Source organism: Anopheles maculipalpis, chromosome 2RL, assembly GCF_943734695.1.
Source record: "Anopheles maculipalpis chromosome 2RL, idAnoMacuDA_375_x, whole genome shotgun sequence".
Classification (NCBI taxonomy): domain Eukaryota; kingdom Metazoa; phylum Arthropoda; class Insecta; order Diptera; family Culicidae; genus Anopheles; species Anopheles maculipalpis.
Window position 1 is genome coordinate 32,135,694 of NC_064871.1, and position 25,955 is coordinate 32,161,648.

At 42.2% G+C, this 25,955-nt stretch overlaps 2 protein-coding genes across 2 annotated transcripts in view; both read right to left on the reverse strand.

Moving 5' to 3' along the window:
• Positions 1–25,955, reverse strand: part of LOC126557109 (F-box/LRR-repeat protein 7) — a 440,460-nt gene that overhangs the window by 208,994 nt on the left and 205,511 nt on the right. The gene's annotated exons all lie outside the window — the stretch shown is intronic.
• Positions 13,351–14,217, reverse strand: LOC126558841 (uncharacterized). Its single transcript, XM_050214914.1, has 2 exons — positions 13,718–14,217; positions 13,351–13,642 (listed from the first exon to the last, which is right to left on the reverse strand). Exons 1-2 carry the CDS (start codon positions 14,215–14,217, stop codon positions 13,351–13,353), a joined length of 792 nt encoding a protein of 263 aa, XP_050070871.1.

A 25,955-nucleotide genomic window follows, 5' to 3' on the forward strand; every position in this document is an offset into this window, starting at 1 on the left:
CACATCTTTCAACCATAAGCGACACAAAAACATACCCACAATAGCATGGCTGGCGACAGAAACAGGTTGCCAATTTTTGGTGTTGTGACCACGCCAAAGCAAGGTCAATTATGAACAGGTTTCTCCGTCTCTCCAGGTCATTTTAGTCGCACCGGCAATGGAAAGTGTTTTCAGGGCAATAAAATTATAATGGCAACACACACACACCGGAGATGCGTGATGTTGATGCATTTCACTTGCCAAATCGAGTCGAAAGCCAACCAGTCAACCAACGTGCATAAACGTTGCGGAATTCGCTCGCGGCTCGCCTGTCTGTCTGTCTGTCTGGTGCCGCCGTTGGTCACAGATTCGGTTCACACTTCTCCTTGCTTCCTTGAAACACTTTTTCCATCCCTTTTTTGTCTCTTTCTAATTGCATCATTGATTTTGCGTTACAAAGCGAATGCATTTCCCGGCAGGTTTGCATGCACACCACGGACAGGTGTGTACGGCGACGGCGATCGTTTGCCATTCTCCCGGGGTGTATAAAAGCTTTCGCTACCGTTTGCTGAACACGGTGGGTGGGTGTTTGTTTGAGCTCGAAACACTCATACCTATGTAGACTTCCGCACTAGACAACACGGCAGCTGGCAATGGCGAATGATGTGCTGTGAATTATCGATTTTCTCCTTCAAGCAAATGAATTTCAACAGACAGACGAATTCCTACCAGCTACCAATGTTTATCAGCCTATGTTTTGGTTTTAATTGAACTTAATTTATTCACAATAATTCTAGCGCTATTTATAGCGATGAAGCCGCTCCAATATGAAATATTAAAGTTGAAAAATTGTATCAAAATACTGTATCAAATTACAAATTTAAATATTAGGTTCACATCCTGGCTTTCGTAGTTTAGAAATAGGGTTTTAATTAAAAAAAAATAATAATATTTTTTTTTATTTTACAATAATAAATGAATTATATAAATATCCTGCAATAAAACAATAAAAATTTTATGTAAAATTCATGTAGAACACTAGATTTAAACTAAGCGCTCAATATTTCCCCTGTATCAGTTCTGATAAAGTTGTTATCAGAAACATGCTTTATACGCATTTGGTGGTGACATCTAGAATTGTTTGGATTTTATTGTTGTTAAGGACTGGTGCAGTAGCCACAGGAGATAGACAAAAGTGACGGACTGTGCGTTTTCAAGACTTAAAGATGATTCGTTTGCTCCAATCAATGGTAACACTTGGATCATGATTAACGTGCTTACGACCATGTTTTCACTATAAAGCATCAAATTTATCGAAAATCTGTATTAAATATTTTGTCGATATAAAAGAGTTGTTGCCGCAAACACAACTGCAACACAGAATGCAACTTTAAACAGAATATTTCGATCAAAATCATTCCATTTTCAAACTTTCCACTTCAACAGCATATCTATTTCCGTGAAAAACCCCAACGCTTACGCAACCGGTACCACGCCAGAACCGCCGGCCACCGTTATCGATCCGACCGATGAAGGAAGCGCACAACATAACCAAAACAGACGCTCCCAAACAGAGCACCCATAAAATGCATCGCTGCTAACCAAAACAATCCCGCGCGCACACGGCTGCATTTTAGCAGCAATCCGCAACCCGAGGGACGAAACAGACACCGTGGAAAGGGAGAAGAAAAAAAACACCAACATCACTGCAGACAACGATAAACCGGGGCGAACACTAGCAAATGTAGGTCAAACATGGAAACTTCCCTCTAACCATCATCATCATCACCAGCGTTGTTCCACCGAGTCGGCTGGTGCGCTGCTGTCGGTTGCAGTTGCATGTCTGCTTTTTGTAGCACTTCTTTTTAAGGAATTCACGAGACATAATCCAGGGGGTACAAGGGTGGAACCGAGAACGGAGGTAGGGAGCATGAAATTTCCCGCCAGCAGCCCACACATTGGCGTCTTACCTGGGCACCAACCCGATGGGATTATAAATAGCTTAAAATAGAATTTTTGCCTGAGCAAAACACGGAAGCAGCAAACATCTTTCCGGATGAAGTGTATCAAGTGCTGCATTTTTCCTATGTGGGTGAAGGGAGGCGTCGGCATTAGTAAATGGAAAAATGCCCTTTATATCATGATACGCCTAAACTGAATGGTATCTATTGGGCAGTAGACGCTTTTCAGTATAACAAATGATTTATGATGGAGGTTTTGCTAGACTGATGGTTGAGTATGATGTGAAATTCGTCTTTGAGAACACAAAGAGAATTTTAGAAACACCTTTTCCATCTTGGAGGCTCATTTCATTCCATGAACCGTAGTAGGAATAAAACGCTCTTCCATCTTAATTCTGAACAGAGCTGGCATGTGTATACAAACGACCAAACGTCAACCAAAAGTCAGCAGCAACATACCCATTAAGGTATGTTTGTTTTGGCATTCCTATACTCCGTCCATATTTATCATGGCTCCTTTACGCTAGCAGAAGAACTCCAATAAAGTAGGTCATTTCCTCGAGAAGGGGAAATAGATTGAAACAAGCAATGCTCATATGTGTAGGGCTGGAATAATTATCCGCTGCTTAAAAGCACGAACTCATAATAATACGTGCGCCATTAACACAACAAACTCAACGACGACAGTAACGGATTAACTCCAGCTTCAGCTTCCGAGGTGATGTCTCATGCCTGCTACTAAACGCAACAATTAATCGATAAATATTTCCAAACCTGTTCGACATAGAGGTAAAGCGATGGTAATTGGAATTTATTATGCCTTGCCAAGCCCAAAAATAACTAACGGCAGGACTGTAACTACACTCTTCCCTTGCTCTTTCTCTCTTTCGTCAAGATAATCCCGGTATAAAAGCTCGACTGAATAATTTGCTAGCCAGAAGGATAAGTGACACCGAAAATGCTGCAATCGATCTTTCTTTTCTGTGTTCACTCTCCTTACGTTCTTGTGAACTCATCAATTTTCCAAACCGGCATGCTTTTCCCATTTATCACAGGACTACTACATGGGGGTAGGAGCTGTGGAACAGAAACCTATCAAGCTTTTAATATATGTTCAATGCGATAGCATTGTCGCCGAAATAGAGGCTGTCACTCCTGTGAATATGTCGAAAGTTGTGATGTAAAGAGTAGATTCCTCCCGTCTAGCGGAGATTCCCGTAGATTGAGTTTAATTCCACAGTTAGAGACTAAGAAAGAAAAACTCAACCATAACTATAGCAGCAACTATTCCCTGTGCAAGATAAATTTGACATTTGGCCATTTCGTTTGTAGTTCGTGATTGAATGAAACCCGCCAGAACTATGAAAGCGAATTACGCGTATCATGATGATCAAGACGGCGCCGCATTGTGCATCAAACACCTTGACGGATATTCGCAAGCAGGTTGAAACCTGCAACGGAAATTTTGTGGCTGTTCTACAACGGAAGGATCATACCAGGCGGTCGGATTGCTTACGGAACGACGGGTACTGGCACGAATTGCAAGGGCGAGTGCAGCAGGATCCAGGGGTCAGCATTCGAGCTCTTGCGCCTGAAATTGGTGTGGCCCCAAACACGGTGAAGCATGCGTTGAATGAGGATCTTCGCTGCGCGTCTTAAAAACGCCGCTTTTAACAAAAAAAGGGTCGTAAGAAGCGTTTGGCACACGCAAAAAGGTTGCTTAACAATACCAAGCATCCGGCGGAGCCTGAAACGATCTGGTGCTTTTCGAATGAAAAGAACTTTTGTCAGGATCAGAAACTAAACATCCAAGATAACAGGTGGCTTGCGTACTGTGCTGCCGACGTTCCACGGGTGCCTTAAACAAAATTCCCAAAAACGGTCATGGCGTACGGGTGCGTGTCATCGGAAGTGGATGTGATGCCACCACCTTTCTTAAAGCAGGGCCTGAGGCTGAACGCGGACAGCTATGTGAAGCTGCTGGACACGGTCGTCAAGCCCTGGATAATCAAAGTGGCCAATGGTAGGCCGTATGAGTGGCGACAATATTCGTCATCTTGTCCGCCAAATCGCAAAAATGGCTTAAAGACAATTTTTGCGACTTTACCACCCGCAATGTTTGGGCCTCCCAGGTCCGCGGACCTCAACCCGATGGATTAATGGTTGAAAGCGACACCAACCGAACGTCCTGTAACACAAAAACAGAATTTGTGCAAAAAATAAAGACCGTTTTTGCGGCCCTGCCCAAGGCTATGGAAGTCCGGGCATGCTCCAGGTTCCGGAAACGGATACAGGCGGTCATCGATGCCGAGGGTGGTTACGTTGAGTAATCTCTGATAGTCTGTGAAGTTATAAATAAAAAATTGAACAAAAATAGAACAAGGCATTTCCTCCCGTTTGTGTGCCTTATCCCGGGCAAAAAAGTATTGCCAAAACTATTGCAAACAATTATTACCAAAAAATGTACTAACTATTTTTACCATATACAAAGCATAATATACAGTGAAATAAAATGACATTGCTATTCAACCTACTCTTGCCATGATATTGTTGTGATATCCCTGCCGGAACTTCACACTCCAAAACTGGTTATCAATCTTATCCGAAATTACGAAGAGAAATCAATTTACAGAGTCTTCAAGATGATCTAGCAATATTTACACAAACTTCTGGAACTTCTGGCTCCAGATGAAGTGGAAAATTAGTAGATATAATTTTGACACTGCCGTTCTGTTCCTGTCCAAGAAAAGCATCTGAGTAGAGAAGTTAAAAAGAATGTCTTAACTAAAGGACTGAATCATTTCAATTCAAGTTCAGTGTAAATAGCTCATTACATCTTGAACAGAGCGGAGATAAGAAACATTCTTAGGTTATCTCCGAAAACCCTTACATATAACAACAGATTGGCTGTGTTTCTTGAATTATGTTTTTTTAGTGTTGATGTTTGACAAACGCAGGACTGGAAAATCAATTCATAGAGGCCAGTAATAACAGGCCTCTCGAGGTTGTTTGCAGCCAAAAAAAAGGGAAAAATCAATACTCATTCGTACCAGAAATTGTATCAAAACAGCCAACAGCGTGGAAGCTCATTGATAACATTAGTGTCATTGAGTTAGTGTCCCGCTTTAATCACTTTAATGCGTAGAAAATTAACAAATTTCTACCATTTTCTGTCACTGGTACGCACTACCATCAACCTCCGTTTCATAAAAGCTCTTATTTCTCTCGCGCTTCCAAAGGCATGATGTTGCGAGTGAAAGGGACGTTAAGAGAGATCGATGTAAACTAACACTTACGTCCTCACGTTTCCCTGAGTCAAGGATAGTTAGGAAAAGCATTTACCAAAGTAGTGCTTCTGACCCTCCTATTTCCACAGTACAATATTCGAACGCAACTCTGAGCCTTAAAGTGGCACATCTCATCTATGGCTACTTGCTATCGTTTAAGGTATTGAACGAAAAGCTTCACATAACACAAGCAAGTAAATAAAATAAATTTTGCCTAACATTCTGAAAGCAATACATCAATTAGATTATAATCACAGCCAACGAAAAACACGACTAAAGTTTCAGTATCTCTCTCAGTAAAGTCATTCAATATTATGCAGCATCCCAGTGTCAAAATTTTGATTTTGCGACGTTCCTAGTAATGGTACACTTTAAAGCACACACCAACACCATCATGCACCCAAGTCCAAATAGGAAGCATCCCAGAAAGCATACCGAGCCACACCACCACACCACAGCTCAGCTTAAGGCCCCCCGAAACCTCGAAAGCCCAGGCCCCAGATTGGATGGTGTGCTTCCCTTACAAGAGCGAAGGAAAGCCAAAACCGATCGATAATTCTGATGCTGGAAAGCTGCAGTGTAGTCGTGTGAATGTGTTAGTGTGTGTGTGTGTGTGACAGAGAGCGGGAGCTTTACTTCCAGCATCTGGCAACCTTTTGCAGACCTCAAGCCATCCACCACCAAACCGTTTTCCGTATGGCAAAGCAAACAGAAATGTCGGATCTCTCGCTCGCTCGTTCTCGGTTCATTCGCCCGCACCAGAGCCTCCTTTTTCCGCCACCAGCTGGGGGGGAAGGGGGGGGGGAGGTTATTATGTTGACCACTTTCCATTTCCCAACTTTTCCTCGCTGGCAAACCGTTTCTCGTTGATGCTTTCCACCTTCCTTTTACTTTGTGGGGCTCCGTTCTTAAAATGGAAACATGGAAACAGTGACCGAACATTTTGCCACCGACAGCGAGAGGCCGACCCCGGCTGTGCCCGGATGTTAAAATCTTCATGATGGAATGATGAGCCGACCATAAGACCATAGCATCTTTATGGTTACATTAAAAGCACGCGACAAAGAATAGCTTGAACAAAAACAGCAACGGTGGAAAAGCAAAAATAAACCAAGGAAAGTGATGTTTTCCCAGGTCCAATTTTTTGGAAAAAATACATTTTCAAATGAAGACTGGAAGGACGAATTTATCCGATTTTGTTGCTTTTTGATCGGTTGTAGCGATGTTGCAAAATTTTCTATGTAATTTTTCAGCTTATATCAAGTTTCCACACCATATGAAGAGAAACTTTTTTAATCCAAGTACTTTCCTGCCAAGTTCGCTTTAATGGAAATCAAGCTTTGGGAAACATTCCCGTGTCCTAAATAATCGATACTTGTCTGAACAACTTTTTCGAGAATTATCAAACAAGCCGAAAAAAAGCCATTTTTGCCAAAGGAGCTTTAGCTGGTGAGAAAAAAAGAACACGAAAAATGGTAAGCTTCTCATACGAAGAAAGCGAAACATATACCGCACACACTTTATGTATTATATGGCACGGTGTTATGTGTTCGTATCTTTGCCAACCATCTTTTGAAGGCCGCAAAGGATACACAGTTCACCCGAAACAAGTACTGAAACGCTAGGCAGGCCAGCAGCCACCAGGATATGAAGAAAAAAGCTTCCATCTTATTCATTCTTTCTATCTCTCTCTCTCTTTCTCTCTCTCTCTCTCTCTCTCTCTCTTTATTACGTATATCTCTTTTTTCGTTATCATTTTCTCGCTCTATCTCTCTTTCTCTGTCTCTCTCGTTTCGTTATCTTCTTTCGGTGGTCCTTGGGGAGCTTTTTATCGCATACCCATACGCAAGGGGATGCGCTGCCTGCTGGTGGAGATGATGATGAAATTCTGCACATCCAACCAATGCCGAATCGGGTAGAAGGACTTCGCGGAACCCAAGGACAAAAAAAAAGCAAACCACCACAATCATCACTCTCCTACCGAGTCAAGGACGTGGAGCCGGAAAATCTCATGCTGGATCCCTATTTTCCTTCGGGTTTAAATAAGGGAGAAACAAATAAAACGCAAAAGCATTACCTAGTGGGTCCTGTGGACGGACGGACGATCGGTTGGGTTACTGGTCGCCGGATGATGATGATAAATATAATTAATTTAAAAAATGACAAAAACATTCCCACCGGGAAAAGCTCTTAGTGGAAGATGTTTCTTACCGTGCACAGAGTACGGAAAGAATGAACAGTTTGCTGAAAAAGCAATGTGTCTGCTACACGCAAGGGGAAGGTTGTGAAAAATCGATTTTACACCCATATACCCTTCTCCGTTGTACCATCCCAGCTACAGGCATGAAGCACAGATCCTTGGACCAGATGCTGTGGTTGAAACACTCAGAGCTTATAGCGTTTGCTGGTGTGTGTGTTTGTGCGCGTTTCCGAAAATAATAAAGGACGAAATGGGGATCGAAACAATCAAAGCCACTTAAAGCTGAGAGGCTACAATCGTTTTAGTTCAGATTTAATTAATATGAATTCAGAAAGATGAATTCGATTAAGCTCCTAAGCTATACGTTATTAAAAGTTCTTGTGCAATAGACGATTAAACATTACGAATAACAAATACTAAGGAATTAATAGTGCAATAACTATCCATCTTTTTATATGTCATAAAGCGTCGTTTAAATCGTAATCATTGCTAAGTTAGTAGACTTAGTTTGAATACACAAAAGTACCAGACGAAGACAAATCAATGCAAATCAAATCAAAAAGAAATAAAAAACAAATGAACTTTTTAACTAATTCTAGCTGTAAGCTAAACACCGTTAAAGAGAGAGAAGTTTAATTTAATAAAGCACATTTCAAGCAGATAACAATAATTTCATAACTTGAAAAGTAAGTGACAAAATGGCGCATACAGTAACGAACAAACTATAGGACCATCCAAAAACGATTAAACAATAAACCATACTGATGCTTTCAATGCTTTTAGCAAGTGTCACCTTTACGAGACCTTTTGGAATCCCGGACAAACTGATCAGGTTTGTCAGAATGACCGAGACCAACGTCACATGCCAGGAGAAGATGGATGTAAAATTCTCAGGTTCCTTTGCTATCACCAAAGGCCTGCGTCAGGGAGATGGGCATGCCTGTCTGCTATTCATATTGGCGCTAGAGAGGGCCATCCATGACTCGAAGACTTCGGGAACAGATCCATAATTGGTCTGCGGCTCTCCCAGGTAGCAGAGGCCTACTAAAGGATCGAGCAGGAGACAGAAAACCTCGGGTTACAGATTAACGAGGCTAAGATCAAATTGATGGTGGCACCATCAGCGGCCCTAATGAGAAATCCGTGGGGGTGATGTACGGATAGGTGGCCGCCAAAGTCAGCACCAAAAATAGCATAGAGACGGAGTTGCGTGCAAGGATGCTGGCGGTCAGCCGGTCGTTGATTGAAATATTCCCTAAGCTCACCTGAATGAAACGCGAGGCCAATAGAATAGATAGAATAGATTGAACATCAATGCGACCAGGACAAAATACCTGCTTGCCAGAGGCTCTGACCGTGATAGAGTCCGACCCAGGAGCAGAGTATCCGTTGATGGCGACGATCTCGAGGTGGTAGAGGAGTTATGCTACCTTGGTACGATCGTAACTTCGGACAACAACGTAAGCAGCGAAAGCCGAAGGCGCATTGTTTAGGGGAAACGTGCCTACTACGGACTCCACAAACTCCAGCGATCCAGAAGACTCCAACAACACACGAAATGCACGATTCACCGCTCCTTGATACGTCCGGTAGTCCTCTACGGGTACGAGTCTTGGACTATGCTGACGGAGGACGCCAATGCTCTCGCCATTTTTGAACGGCGGGTGCTAAGTACTATCTTTGGCAGTGTGTTCGAGCAGGGCATGTGGTGAAGGAAAATGAACCACGAGCTAGCTGAGCTGTCGAAGCCGGAAGGATACGTTGGCTGGGGCACGTGGTGAGAATGAGGAGCACAAAAATGAGATGAGTGCACGTCAGAGGATCACAGCGAGCTCGTTGGCTGGATCAAGTGGAGTCTAACCTGTCGGAGATCGGATGCAACCGTGACTGGAGGACGGCAGCCCTAGATCGAGTTTTCTAGAAACTGATTGGAGACCTGGCCATGTCGACGCGACGTGTTCAACCCTAAGCAGGCCAAGAAGAAGAAGATTCCCCTATGTGATTTTACGGTTCGATTATATGGATCGAAACCTCGTATCTGATTTTTAATATTGACATATACATTGAGACCAAAGCGGTAAACATTTTGTAAATCGATAGTACCCCAATTAATAAACGAATTTACTAGATCTTCTTCTTCTTTTCTTTGGCATAACGACCCTAAAGTCACGCCGGTCATTAGATGGCTTACTAGATTTGCCGATACCACGTAGTTGTATAGTCAGTCCTCACTACGGGGGGACGGTCCGGCTGGGATTTGAACCCCAGGACCCGCCGTTTGAAGACCGGCGCCGCTGTCACCTACACCACCGGGCCGCCCCGTAATTTGATAGATATAATCTGTTTTATTTCCCATTTTTATCTTGCAATCTTTATTATCGCAGAATGATTGGAAAATGAGTTTATTAATTCATAAAATGAATATAAAAAAAATTAAGTTATTTTTTTACTCATTTTCAACGAGGGTTAACAGTGGACAGTGAGGAATGCGTATGTTTTCTCAATAATTCTGGTTCTGCGCTCATCCTTCAGAAGATTTACAATGAAAATACGGACACGACCGCGAGAGGAAATCAATCGACACAACACAGCCGAGAGCAACGAATACAAAAAATCCTCACATTATACAAAAAAAATCCAATGCCAATGTTTTCGTTTATCCAAGGTCCTGACTTTACTACTATGGATAAGGTTTTATGCTGTAAATTATGTAAAACCGTGAAAAATAATTTTGCGTTTCAATTTTTCTTTACTTTTGATGTAGTAAAATAGTTATATGAAAAATTATTATATAATTAATTAGGGACAAAAAACTTTTCTATAGAAATGGTGGTTTTGATCACACACACACATTCCGCAATAGAGAAAAAGAGTCCCAATTCCCGAAGAAAAATCAGACTACAGGCTGTACGCAAGCACACAGCCAAACAGCACGGCGCGCGACTGCTGAAATGCGCCTTGCGTATTTGGGGCGTTTGCTTTTATCGATTTTCCGTTTTTCCAACCGCCCGGCCGTTGGTTGCGTATGTGCCGTGTCGTCATTTTCCGTGCCGTCGGTAGCCATAGGAAACAGGCGTGCACATGGTGAATATTTCAGGAATTTCAGTTACCATTAAATAAAGCTGCGTGTTTTTATTTGGCAGTAATTCGTTAAAGAGTTATTTACAAGTACAATTTATCTTATAAAATGTACTCATATTCATCCATTTTCTTATGAAAGATGGTTGGTCTGGTAAAAATCCTTCTGAGAAGGAAATATTTTCCAACAGAACGTAGTATTTCATAACGTATCCTGGGAGCAAAAAATGCTTGCTTCCTTTTTACATCTCTTTACATCGCTTTACACAACAACAAGCTCGGTATATATACATCCAGATCAAAACATGCGAACCCGAAACGTTCGAGCACAAAACAACACGAAACGGTTCTTGCCTGGGACAAACATGAGGTGGGGTTTATTTTCTGTTGTTCTTTTTTTTCCCGGGGCCTGTTTTTTCCGTCCTCTGCCGTTTTCCTGCTTGCGTTGGAAAATCGATAAATATTGATCAATTTCCCACGGGCACCGCACACAACGCACGCACACACACACCCAGCCAGAGGGTGTCGGTGTGGTACCGGAGAACGTCGAGTGTTTCCAGCAGGGAGAAAGAGAAAAAAGATCCATGACCATGATGAGACAGAGAAAGTGCTGGGAAGCAAATGTGGGAAGGGTGAGGGGCCATGCTATCCAACAACACCAGGCACGTGCGCGTCATTCGCGTCCATTTGCCCATAATATGCATGGAGCATGGATAGGCAAAAAAAGGTCTGTGCCGTTGATTTCATTTCGGTATAGGACGACAACGGCGACGACGACGACGACTACAACGGTGTAGAATGGAAAACAGCCTCTGTCCCGTTCTGTTGTGTGACTTCAACGGATGCTGCACGCCTTCGGTGGGTGTTGGTCTGCAGAAGAGGCGCAATCGTACAGCGTGGATGCCGATGTTTTATGTGATGCATCAACATAAGCGCGCTACCGAGAAGGCCAGCACGTGGATCGATAAGTTTACTTGAGGAACGAAGAGACGATTCGAAATTATGTTACAGAAAAGGCTTCAATAGGAAATGAATTTCGTTACATCTCGCTTCTTATTTATTAATTTAGAGGAAACTCCGGTAAGAAAAAGTACAGAAATTAATTGGCTTTTACAGTGATCAATACTGAGCACACGATTTTCTACGCCAAACTACAAGATTTTCGTTTCGTCCCGCTTGTTGTATGGAAACCAGAGGATTCCGGCAACGAAAATACAACTACTGATCAGATATTTAACAATGATTTATTATTATTTAGAATAGTACAAACAATGCGAAATCGGAACACACAACCTTTTTCGACTTTAACACACATTACATCATTTTAGCTACACTGTTTCAATTTATAACTTTCTGTGTAAAATTAATCTGACCATTTTAGAATATCATCCGATTCGGCACTTTGTTTATACCTTGACGATGGGTTTGTTTATCATACAAAGGTGAGGCTGGTGTCATTGCTCGGTGGCATGCAAGGGTAGTTGTAGTTGCAAGGGAAATGTATGGGATTTGACAGATGAGGTTGAACGTCAAACGCAAGTGGCATGCCATTGAGCAATGACACCAGCCTGAGTTCTTGGATTGGATTTTTTTTATACTGAGATATTAACAACTCAAGCTTCTTGAGAAATTAATCGCAAATTCTAAACAAAACACCCGAACCGTTCCGAATCCAAGCCGATGATCAAGGTATGGGAAATGGTGCCGAATCTGACGGTTTTCTAAACCAATTGTAGATGGCTTACTTGTCTTGCCGATTCCATAATTGGATAATCAGTCCTCACTACGGGGAAACGGTCTGGATAGGATTTGTTTGAAGACTTGTGCCGCTGTCGCTAGACTCGCCCCTAGAACTAGAGATCTTCAATAAGTCAATCCAGATCCTGGTATATGCTGATTAGAGTTGGATCCAAAGAACGATAACTGTACAGTTCGTTCAGGTTAATCAAAATGACCGAACGAACTTGGTTCGTCAAGCACTTTGGATACAGGTTTAGCGAACGTCCAATTTAGATCGCAACCTAGAACGACAGGTCGAAATACATGGTACGATCGTAACATCGGACAACAACGTAATCCGAAGGTACATTGTTCAGGGGAAACGTGCCTACTACGGACACCACAAACTCCTGCGATCCAGAAAACTCCAACAACACACGAAATGTAAAAAAAAAAAACAAAACAAAAAAGAAGAGAAGAATAAGATGTTGGCTTTTAAACATGCATGAGCGATGCATTAGCATGTGTTATGGTCATTTTCTTTGCCGAAAGCAAGGCTATCTAAATTTTCTTTTAAGCATGAAATTTGCAGCAGACAGTACGAATTCATCGATTCGAAAGCCATTATCTAAAGAGTGAAGAAATAAGGCTTGCTAAAAGAAATGCTTTTCCTGTTTTAATGCAACTCAAAATGAGTGAAGCAGTTCGTTCAAGTTCACATGAAAGTATAAACTTTACCAACTCTAATGCTGATGCCAGTGACATACTTGGTTTGAGGCTCTCTTACAGGGTTTCTGAGTAGAACTAGACAAGTGCGAGGCATTTCTAGACAATGCTTAAGATGAACTGGACAGCGGGTAGGTTGAACTGGACAACCGTCGCCGTTTCTCAACAGTGGTCAAGTTGAACTGGACAGTCATATTCGAAATGGTTGGTGAGACGGTTTGAAGCGTTTCGATCAAATCAAGTATACGACTCAATCAAGAGTTGATCATGTCATTCCCGTTGTGGGTTACAAAGAAAATAAAATGAATAGAATAAATGCAAAAAGTATATTTTTTATTGTAACTTAATGTACCTTGATCGATTAATAGCCAAAATTATTTTGAAAAATCTAACATATTCGTCACATTATCCCACCAAACACGTTCGAAAATGAATCCAGCAGCGATAATTTACATTCAGCAAACATGTCAGCACAAACCGATTTGTCACTTTTGGTGGCACTCATCAACCTTGGCACCCGCTCGGCCTGACCGTACAACGTGTGATGCGGCTCCACGTGGACTTCATCGGTGGACGAGGGTGTAAATGCAATGTGCAACAGTTCCCCTATTAAACCGCTTGTATGTGTAAAGCTAGCCTCGGAAGATTCACAAATTGCACGCAAAACACAGCTCCGGCCATCTAAACCTTTCCTGTTAAACGAGAGACAGAGAGCGAAACGTTTATGGTCTCGCGCCTTTTTGGAGGACAACCCATGGACTACATACTGTTCAAACAGTTGTTCTAGCATACGATAAAACGTCCATCGGGATGATTGCTGCGATTGTGAGTCAGATTTTGGGACGGGAAATCCCTCAGATTCCAACTCCTGCCACGGCGCGTCTGTATCGTAACGTTCGTACAGCTTCTGCGGCGATATCACCAATGGTGCTGTCGATAGCACGGCTTCACGCCTCCGAAGGACATGGTCAGCTCGTTCTGTTTCAAACTCGTGACGATCCAGGAAGGGCGGTATCCAGTGTGACGAGTTCCAGGGTAACAGATAGACCGATTTGAACACGTATCCCATCGTGATCGATTCGAGCTGAATATCGGCCGGTATGCCGAAACCACCGATCAACTGCAAACGTTGTGGATTGGCGCGTGGAAAGATTAGAAAGCGTCGCTGGCGCGGCTTTGCACGATTGCTCTCTATCACTGCCGAGCCGGCAAGAATGGATGCTAGCAACACTAGGAGCGTCAGTTTAGTTGGCTTTAATGCGAACATTATTACGGCTTGCCCTTCCAAAGGGAACTGAAATGCAATTCCTGAAGTAATTCGCACGATTTCCGTTGCAACACGAATTCTAGCAAAAATTCGCATGTAGGTGCAATATTTGTGCTGTTCGGTAGATAATGCAAGAATGTCCTATGGCTTCTGTTGAACTGATCCAATTGCATATATAATGTGAAAAAAGCATGTAACCGCTAACAAAAGAAAAACAGTTTAACACCATTCGAAAAGCAAAATGCGATTGACAGGAAAACCCGTAACAAATCGGTTATGATGAAAAATTGCTACTTTGAAACAAATTTAAAATAATGCTTTGTATAAACGAACGAAACATAACTTTTACAATAATGCAGCGTTCTACAGGCATTTTTTTATTTTTGAACTGCATTTTTCGTTTCTGTAAAGGACTTTTTCACCATCAAATTTATATTTCACGCCCGTCAAGAAAATGTTCACTCTTGTCAAATCATATTTCGCCACTGTCAAATGCGAGCGGGTTGGCCAGTGCTTCTCAACCCATCTTTGTGCAATAAAATCTAACATTTGAAAATAGTTTCTAATTAAACAATGAATGAACAATGAAACAATTGAATGAAAATTCAATTGTTTATTTTTTTTTTTGTTGTTGCGGGATAGAACTTGCCGATCATCCTTAGGTTGGACGCTGACTGGATTGAGCTTGGAATGTCACTCGTGAACTGCACTGGAGAACACTGTACGCAGACAAATAAATGTTTGTGCTGTCTTAACACCATTTGTTTGCTTGATGCAGTTCAGATCATATCATAAAGGTCAACTATAGAACGATCACAACACTACAATAGCCAGAAAACGAAAGCAACCAACCATCATCAATACAATAGCCTCAGAAATAGTACCGGACCATCATAACGCACATCATCGGCAGCTGCAGCACCACTCATCCACAACCGAGCATGCCCGGGCATGTCGTTTGCCTTACGACATGGAGGAAATGCCTTGTGACATTTTTGTATTTTTTATTGTTTATAACGTTTGTTTTTATATCACAACCGATGTTGACAATACGGCGTAGAGCCGTCATACAAAAAAAAAATAAATAAATGTGCTTGATTAAAAATTAATTTGCTACATTATTTTATGTAGCCTGACAAACACTGGAGTAGTGGTGAAATATGACTTGACAACAGTGAACATTTTTTTGACGGATGTGAAATTTGATGGTGAAAAAGTCCTTTCCAGAAATGAAAAATGCTGTTCAAAAGTAAAACCAGCCTGTAAAATGGTGTAAAATATATTAAGCTGCAGTAACTCATGACAAGGATCGATACTTTCAATCGTCGAGGCTTGATCGGTGTGAAACAGTGATCCATTGTCAGAGCAAAAAAAGAGACATTATTCTTCAAAAATCTTCCTCCGTTTTTGCGACTGAATTAACCATACGTCAACCCAAGGAGATGCTCCCAGCTGATCCCACTAGCAACGAATAGAATTCCTACGGATAATTTCTGATGGAGAATCCTACCCAATCATTCTGTAATCAAGGTATAGCTAGAGTAAAATTGCCAGAAATGCCACTTATCAACCTATCAACACGGTGTCACTTGCAAGCTTTCGTCAAAATGCTATATCCACGCCAGTCTTATGCTGAAACATTATTGTTAAAGGGTGCCCTCGAAAGCACGGTTTCTAAATGCTTGATTGTTAACATTTATAGCTACTAGCTAGAACATTGCAACTATTTTTTGCAATAGCGTCAGTTAAAATGCGAGGCATTTTAGCTTCGAGGATGCGCCGAAAAGTGGCCGAAATCTTAGTCCGGTCGATCAAAAGTTGAACCGGGAAATAGCAAAAGAGTTCAAGCAAAGAACGCGAAAGTTCCATGCGGGATGAGGTTCAAAATCTGGGTACATAAAAAATGAACAACGGAGAGGCCGGATTTGGCCTCTTGTCACTATTCGACTAAGACACGATCGCAAGGTATGAAGAACATGAGGTGTACGGTACGTGCCGAAAGAAATGAATGCCCCCGAACTGCCCTGAAGACAGACCGGTTGAGTTTTTTTGGGCGCTAAACCAAGGCACACTTGAGAAAGCATTTTAAAACCTGCGGAGAACATCGGCAATTTTCAAAAAGACTGGAAGAAAGTATCGAAAATCGTTCGGTACAAGTCTGTGCTGAATCTGATGGGAGGTGTCAGATCAAAAGCGCGATCATTAGGCATACGATTGAATTTTGAAAAAAAAAATAGTTTTGGGAAATAATCCAGAACACATCACAAACACTTTTTATCTAATAAACATTCAATTTCTGGAACAGATTTTATTTTTTGTCTAATTTTTTAACCGCGCTTATATTTTCGGGGACACCCTTTAATCAAATACTAACCATTAATAATTTGCTTATCGAGCATGATCCCCTTTGCCGCCGCATCAACCACTGTCCAAAAATATTGTTCACGATGGTAAAATATTTAAATATATAAAACCGAAAACCTCCACGATCAAAGCTCAAAAAACTGCCCCCAAAAGAAGACCACCACACCGACCATTTCGGCAAACGTTAGCGTTAAACGAAACAAACAAGAAAATAAAAATACATCCAATTCGACGACAACGATGAAACTTCCACCGCATAAAATGCATCATCGTAACGGTGAAGGAAAACCGAAAAAAAACAACTAACCTCCCGCGTTTGCTCTGCTTTTTGCTGCAGTGTTTCTGCTGACGCTGGCGACTTTGAAAGTTGAAGGAACTCTCCACACACTTCGTAGCTGGGGTGTTGTATGTGGCGCGCACATGTATGTTTGGGTGGGTGGATGTGTGTGTGCGTCTGTGCAAGTGCTCGCTTGTGTGTAGTGTTACAGGAAAAACTAGTTAATAGTTCATTCCCCAACACAGCCCAGCACATATATTGGGGGGGAACACCGCGTCGTGCGGAAGTGTGCTGTTTTGAAAATTGTATAGACACACACAGAGCAAGAAGAGAGATGCATCTCCCGGTCACTTTTACCACCAGAGCCACACGCCACCCTGCGAGAGCACAACCAGAAGCCACTTCACTTGGCAATGCGTTTTCCCTCAAGTCGTTGGTGGTGTGTTAGTGCATGCGGTTTGTGAGGGATAGCATCCGGGTCAGGTGTGGGGGATGGAGAAGATGTACTTGAATTTCGATCCATCTCCAAGGCACGCCAAAGCCATGCCCAACGAAACTGCTCTAAGAAAGAGCAGCTTGGAACGAGAAATAGATGGAGACAGAGCGTCACTCTTTCTCGGCTACATTAAAAATAGTTCGCCATCATCTACTGCCCTAAAAGGGCTCGAGTAGAAGAGGATCCAGAGACAGAAAAAGTGAGAGGGAAAGAGAGGAAGAAATTGAGCAAGAAAGTGTACCGCTGCTACTTCCTCCCTTCACGTTTTAATGCTCACACTCCCGACGACGCAGCATAAAACTTGCGCTTGCTTGGCAAAATCGATCGAGCATGTTTTATTTTCATTCCACCAAACAACTAACGACCCCACGGCTTGTGGCGCTCTATACCCCCTTCTCTATGTGTGCGTGCATGTGTGTCTGTATTTTTTGAACCCACCTTCGGTTAAATGGCCTCCAACCACGGCCACGGAACATGGTCAACGGGGCTTGGGGATTTTTCTCTCTGTTTTCTTTTCGAGTGCGGACCAATAGACTAACGACGAACCTTCCTGAGCGGCCCGAGCAAATAACAGAATTCATCAATTTTTAATAAACCTTCGTAGAAGGTAAAATGTTATCTTGAGTGCATTCAACCATACCACACGTGAGCTGATTGCGACGGTGAATAAATTGGTGTCATTTAGTCATTTATTACATTTGACAGACTGCTTTGCAACCTTCAAACAAACGAAAACATTATGTAGAATGGAAAAATTATTCAATTACCAGCCTTTATACACCAAAATGTACCATTGCAATGTGCCCCACACATCGAGAGAACAAAACTAAACGGTGGAGGTCGTCACCACCCGCTAGGAAGCAATTTTTTTTCCAAACGACTGATGTCGAGAGAGACACTATTTTTATAACCAAACAAATTTACCAAACGCTAAACCATCGCCGCAGTTCATCAACATTTGTAGTCTCTAGCGGTGGCATCATCGGTGTACTTCTACGGACATCTGTAACCTATTGGCGTACCACCAACAAAGTTACTCCAACTCCAGATTTTAGACGATGTTGAATGAGACTTCATTTCTAGTTCATGTCGAGAATGGGATCATTGTCTACCTTAACTCCACACGGTAGCTGTCCGGCCGTGACCGGTGTTGGGTTATCAGATGTTTGAATTACTACGTATTTATCAGGCGCTGGAACTGCTTCGTGATCTTGGCCTACTGTGGCAGTTCTTAAGATACCGGCTCACAGCCTATTGCCCCTGCCTTCTGGCAATCCAGTATCGTGGACGTCCAAGTTGAAATAATTTCTCATGAATCAAAGTTTCTTCCATCATCATTTGGGCAAATTACGCCTTTTCTGGCAATGCAGACAACATAGAAAGAGAATTCAGGCTGATCGAAGCTTGATGCCATGTCCATGGCATCACCAGAGGCTGGACCTTCTTTTCTGGACAGCGCTTGGAAGCCATACCATGTCTCAAATATTACGCAGAACTTAATGCTGACTTTTGAGATAGTTCGCTGGTGAAAAGGTCAAGAACATTGTGATTTTTAGCACAGCTTTATTCAACCCTCAAATGTCTTAAAACCTAAACCCCCATAAAAGTGTCATTCATTTAGAATCCGGTCACTCAAAACAGCCTGTAAAACGAGAAATTTTCAACGTAGAAATATAATTTTTACATCAAACAAAAGGCTTTTTATTGCTCTTTTTCACTAAAGTCAAGAAAAATTTATTTGTTTATGTACGGATGAATTTAAGGCAATTTTCTTTTGATACCTCTCATAAGCTGCCGCACAACTGGTTTATCTGCTTCACTAGCTATTTTTTTCCAATTGTATGCATGTTGGGCAGTTGGCAAATGTGGCCAGAGCTTAAGTGGGCCTTTATGAGCTTTATTAAAAAGCAAATAACACTTTTCCAAACACTGAGCTTCATAAACTGTCGAGTTCCTGGATTGATTTGTTATAAAAACCCTTGTTTTGTGCCCCCACTGCTATAGATGGCTTGCCATACCATGAGTTTGCGGGCAAATTTGTCAGCAAAGACGAACTAATATCTGTTGGAGACATCGCCCCCCCCATGCTTTGGCAACATTTGTTGTCAAATTTTTGGTCAAAATCCTGCCTTAAATCTATTATTATTTATGTTTCTTCATCCATAAGAACGCAGTCCGATTACCTCGTTAGAACCTGGTCATACAATTTTTGGAGCATGTGGTTTGGCGATGTAATTATGCTTCAGAGTTCTGTTTGGTCTGCTTTGAGGCACGAAAAGAGCGCTAGTCTGCACTTAATCCGATTGTTCTGACGGTACTTATGCTGCACCGTATTTTTTTTTTACCGGAAAATTTGCAATATCTACATCAGCAAGTCCAACTCCAAGGGATTTCAATCGTCTGTAACGCTCTCAACATCTTCCAGCTCAGCAGACAATCCACTATTCCTGTACGACGATTTTGTTCAGCCATTCTAGCTACGCTTTGACGTTTCCGAAAACATTTCAAAACATATTCAAAAGTAGAAGACGCGTTTTTAAGAAATTTTCCAATTTTTCTTCCAGACCAAGTTGAATTTTCTAAGTGGGTGTGCACAATTAATTGTTAACGTTGCAGCTCCATCGTTAATAATAACTGAAACAAGCACGATCAAACTACTCCATAAGAGGGAAGAGTTCTCCAATACCTACCAATAAGTGTCAAAAAATTCCATATAGCACCACTGTGGGCTCTACTATACATAGCATAGAGTGAACAAATTCTAAATGAACAATACTTTATCCCAAATTACCCATAACTGACTATATTTAGTACAACATGTGATGTGTTTTTAAGGCAAATTCTAGTAGAGATGTGGCTAAGACCTGTAGTGTTTCTAAACTTTTATTCACCCATTTTTTCATTTACCTTAAGCAAAACATCATCACAGAAACTGCAGACTGCTTATAAATGCGTATGTTCGCAATCAAGCTAACAAAACCCAGCATGTGGTCCACTCGGGTCGGGGAAAGGATAACAAATTCATAATAAAACATTAAAGCCTTACCCACAACGAACCTGGGAAACGTGGAAATTCAGTGTTTTTTCCGAATCGATTCCATAATTCGTGCACACTGGAAACGCAATCAACGGAAGCAGCTATATAATAGTGACCTACATACTTATTTTAGCTAGCCCTGCTGTTCACCCACCCGTCCGGATTCCACTCCAAACCTACAGGAAAGAGGGATGGGCGAATTTTCCTCGGAAGCTCGTCTAAAACACTCACACACAAAAGGAAACCCTCTCGCTACATTATTGATTTGACGACATAATTAACGTGGAAAGCGTGTGAGCTCTATTTTTAACCATCCATTGCAACAACAACCATTAAGCCGGTCGGTTTCGCTCGCTCCTTCTTATCGTCCCTATCGTAATCATCGTTATCGATTAGCATCGATTACTGTTGCATGACCGTTGGCAATGTGCTAACAAGGCGTTTCCTTGACGGCAGAGGTCAAAATGCCGGGGGAAGGTTAACCGATGTGATAAGGGCGAGGGACGTGAATTGTAGACGCACGCAGGAGATTTCACATACTAAAGAAATTATATCGAACGTATTTCAATCGCCGAAAACGCTACATGATTAACACATTCTATCATCATCATTCCGCTGCAGGGTGCTGCAAGACCACCTCAGTTCAATTCGCGCCCTATTATGCAACTGATTGCAGGCGCAGAAATTCTACTAACATAGATGGATGCTTTTATTTTCATGTGTTTAACGAAATATCTACACCAAGTACTTTATATATACTTGGGGATGGATTTATTTCTTGTTTACAGCTTTTTGGAAATTTTATAAATGGCAATGTAGGCCTGAATCTGTTCGCTATCATTTTCAAAGCAAGATCATCTATTTATTTACGTATTTCTAAGGCAATGGTACAGACAAAGCTGATAAGCGTGCCCTTCCTTAGAGAAGCATGTGGCAATATGTGATAAATCTTCCACAATGGAGCATCAATGTTCAAACCAAAAGATCATGAGCGAAGGAGCTAATTGCAGGATGTCATTGAATGAACGACGGAGAATTGGAAAGCCATGCTAAATTGTATCAATAAGATTCGTAAACTGTTCTTATCAGGAATGGAGCAGCTATTTATAGTCGGCTAGTATTCTTGGAGCAGCTATTTATAGCCGGCTAGTATTCTTGGAGCAGTTCTAATACGAATAGCCAATTAAACAGTCTCATCCAGAAGATCTAACTATCCCAGCTGAGGAGAGATCAAGTCCAGCATAGAAAAACATGAATTCTAGAGGCACCAGGACACTTTAACATCGTGAACAGACTAACGAGATTTAGCTTTGATGAAGATAGTTGTTCATTACTATCGATCAAAACGACTGTTTTCCTTGCCTTTGTCTTCTTTATCTTTATGAGATACTTCAACAGCAATATTTTCTATGGGATTTCTCATAGACACGTCGATAAAATTTTCCGGTAAAAAGAGTACGATTTTACAGGCAGATAAATCCATAAAGACCTGAATATGATTCGTCCCAATACTTCTGAGGAGAATCTTCTTAAAGCAACTCGTAGTCTCACTAGTCAGAAAGTTCCAAATACAAGTGCTCCATAACAAAAATGCATTCTTCTGAAGCATAGACAAGACAAGTTTTGGGCCGGATTAAACTGATTGGCATAGTTCAGCTGAGCAAACCTATGTTAAGCTGATGTTGTAATTATACGTAAGAGAAATACGTAAATTTACTTGGCATTATTTTCATTAAAACATCCGTCAACTTAATGAAACAAAATTCAGACAATTAAAAAAAAGGGAAAAGGGGTTTCCATAAACCAGTACCGCGCCCGGAATCAACATGATTATGTAAATGCCAGGCATGATCTACTCTTCCGGATCGCATTTTCATCCATTTGTGTAGCTCCGCCGACTTCAGTTCCATCTCCATCAAACATGTCCTCGAACCTAAGGTCCCACACCCGTATTCCTCGAAACGATGAGTTACAGTTAGTTTACAATTTACATTGGGTGCGAGACAACTAACAACTACTATCAACAAAACAACAGAAAACCAGTATTTACACACTTACACGATGATCATGTTTTGATCGCCGCCTCCTCTCCTGCCTTTTCTCCAGCAGCTTTCACACTATCGCACACCCTGCCCGGTGCACATTGCCCCATTCACTCTTCAAACACTTCGTCCTCCACGCGAAGGGCTCGCTTGTACACACACATACACACATGCACCACAAGACGCACTCGCGCGCAACTTCTCACTGGTTCGCATTCATAGTGAAAACATAAACCGTTTCTCGCAACTCACTCGCACTGTGCTCACTCACTCACGCTCTCTCCTTCGCTATTCACGCAGTGCGTTGTATCGCGTTGTCGTTCGCATCATCCGCCGCCGGTTGGATTGACTTTTGCTCCACCTGCTGCTGTTGCAGCACCAGCACCACTATCGATGATGACGTCGGTGGCGTTAATCGCGACAACCATGACGGTGGTAGGCACACACTAGCACCATCAGCCGGGGAAGGTAAGCAGCAGCTGGCAGGCAACCTGCCCGTTGTAATGTGCGTGAATGCAACGTGGTTCCTTATCCTCATTTCCGCCTACGGCACCACTGGACGAAACAATACTCATGGCCACGAAGGGAGGATAGGAAAATCAACACACCACGCACACACCTGTGCGCGCAGGCTCGTCATCCTGCAGTCGATGGTTGCTATACGTGATTTTATTTTGCTCCTTTTTGCCGACGACGCGTGCTAAAAGAATGCACTTTGTTAATTGTTGTTCTATTGGTGCTTTCTTCCTTTTTTGTTTCGCTTCGTGTATATGTGTATACACGCGATAAGGAAAATTTTGGAATGATGTTATCAACACGCACCCATCATGAGACAAAACGCGGTATTATAACTCACCAGAGCACGCATACCGTACACAACTCACACACAACATTATGCACTCACTCCTCTGCTCACAGTGACCTCTCACCAGTGTGCAACCATGCGCGGCAACGAACACAACAGCATAACTTTTCACTGTATTTTCCTTTACTTTTCCACCACTGTCGGGCCACCTATATTACCTTCCGCGAAGCGAGCGAAAAAGAATTTCTTCCCTTCACGGCCCTTCGTTTTTTTTCTTCAAGCCCTAAACACACACACACACACACACTCTTTTGCTCACACTATTATTTTGTTATTATTTTATCTCACAAATACGACTCTCCGGTACGTACGATTTTCACTGCACTCCGTACACATACCGCTGTGAAACACTATGTGCTCGTGAATTTTTGTGGCGATTATTTTCATGCGTACCACATGCGAAACACACATTAATCTTCACAAAACTCACTTCACTTCCGATTCTATTTAGTTTATCTTGTTTTCTCCTGCTCTTCCTGTAAACGATAAAAAGAAGATTACATTCACTCCATTTATAAATTTAATATGCACACACACCAACACATGCATGTGTATCATCTTCCAAACCATAGCCTCCGTGACGAAGAGGTCGTTGGGTGGCGCGCAACATATCTTCTTCACAATTGGAACGCGTTTCTTGGATCGAGCCAAAAAAAAAATTACATCGCATTCACGCACACCACTCAAGCACACATTCATACTGTTAGCGGTGTCGGTCACCGACACCCATGCTTCTCACTGTCTCACCAGCGCATGCAACTCACCATGCTCACCATGTTGTGTTTTTGCCTGGTTTATAAGGGCGTTTTTGGAGGTAAATCGGTTTATTTTTTTTATTTTTAGATTGTTTGTGCTACTGTTATTGTTTTATAAAAAGCAAATAAACATACTACTGGGAAGAAAATACAGCAATATATCACCCGCTTCTCACAACCAGAAATAAGAAAAATTTTCACTAGATTTAAAAAACTTCATCACAATACACTCATTGATTTTGTTCCATTACAAGAAAGTAAATATAAATGTAAAAAAACACACACATTTGTCCGACTTTCGTTAAACCCGCGCAGAAAGCACACCACAGCGAGAGGGATCGTTGAACTTTGGTACAAGGCAGCGTTGTCCGTCTCATGCACAGATGTACGCTAGATCAAAACAAGTTTCAGCGGGTCGAACTGCTGGCTGCTGCTGCTGGCATCCAATACCACATGGCTGCTGCTTTTCTCGTGAATTTTCACCTCATCCTCACTAATGCGTACTACACACAAACCTGCAAGCGTATACCGTAAAACACAAAAGGTCTTACGTCTAGCGCACACACGATTAACGAAGCAAAATAATGGTGCATTTTCTTTGGGCGCTGTATGTTTCGTGCAACTATTTCCACCTCAGGGAAGAGACAGATCTGGTACTGGCGCTCAGCATCATCTCTTCGTATCATTCGTCTTTTGAACGAAACAGCAACGGAGAGGCGCATCCGTGTTGAACACACTCGACGCACGAAACGACCGTGTGACCGCAACCTCAAAGAATGAGAAACACACGCAAATACAACCCCCAGATGGCGGAAATGTTGCTTCCCCTTCCTGCCCTCAGAGCCACTCCATCAATGCAACGACGAACGGCACACACAGGGAAAAGGGTGTGTATGAAGGAAGTGCGGCTAGCAAAAGGGAAGGGCTTCCGTATTTCACCACCCAAAAACCCCGTTGTCTGCTCTTCTTTTTCCACTCCTATACTCTGCTGACTGCTGACAACAGAACGCGAGGCGTGGTTGCGATGGTGTTAGTGTTTCATGGATCCACGCACACACACACACTTGGTCGCGCGGAACACCAGACCCTTTGCAGTACGGTGGTTTTTTTCAACACGACTTTTCTCACCTTTCGCACAAAGTTTGGCACACGGAAGAGGTATTACGGAACGGAGACGTGCTTCCGCAAGCGATTTTTCACCCAACCAACCAAGTACGGGTGATTTTTCACGCGGAAAATAACGTTTTGCTGTGCCTGCGTTTGGCACGCACGTCCAATTCACTTCTTCACTTTTTTGCTCTTATAGCTGGTGGTGGTACGCGATGACAGTTCGTTGCCAAGGTGTGTTATGCCGGAGGTTGGATCATTTATCAAGCATGTTTACCGGAAGCCATTTTGTTTCAGCCCTGTTTGACAGCTAAATTTGAACATGTTCAGCGCACGTGGAACTCATTTCTTTCAACGCATATTTTTAGTTGGAAAATTTTTTGGTTTCGTCTTGTTTCTGCATAAACTACCTACGCAAATTAACTTCTAGTTGGTAGAATAGGCTTTTTTTCCTCTGTAGCCCTCTGTTGGGACTATTTTCAAACAGATTTTCTTTAATAAATTCAAAAAACAAACTCTATTGCCAAACAAAAGCATTAAATGTGTCTTTATTGTGTACCACGTTTCACGCTAGAAAAATTGCTGTCCTTTAAAAAGAAACAGACTAAAAAACCCCTTTCATGGCGTAAACGTTTGTGGCTTTTTTGTACAATACTCGTTAGCGGAGATAGGATTGCAGGCGGTAGCGGTGGCAGTTACAATTTCACATTTCTTCTACTGCGTTGCTGATGCGTACATACTGATAATTAATAATGATCTTTGTAAGCCATTTTCTTCGTAAGCGTTTTAACTCAC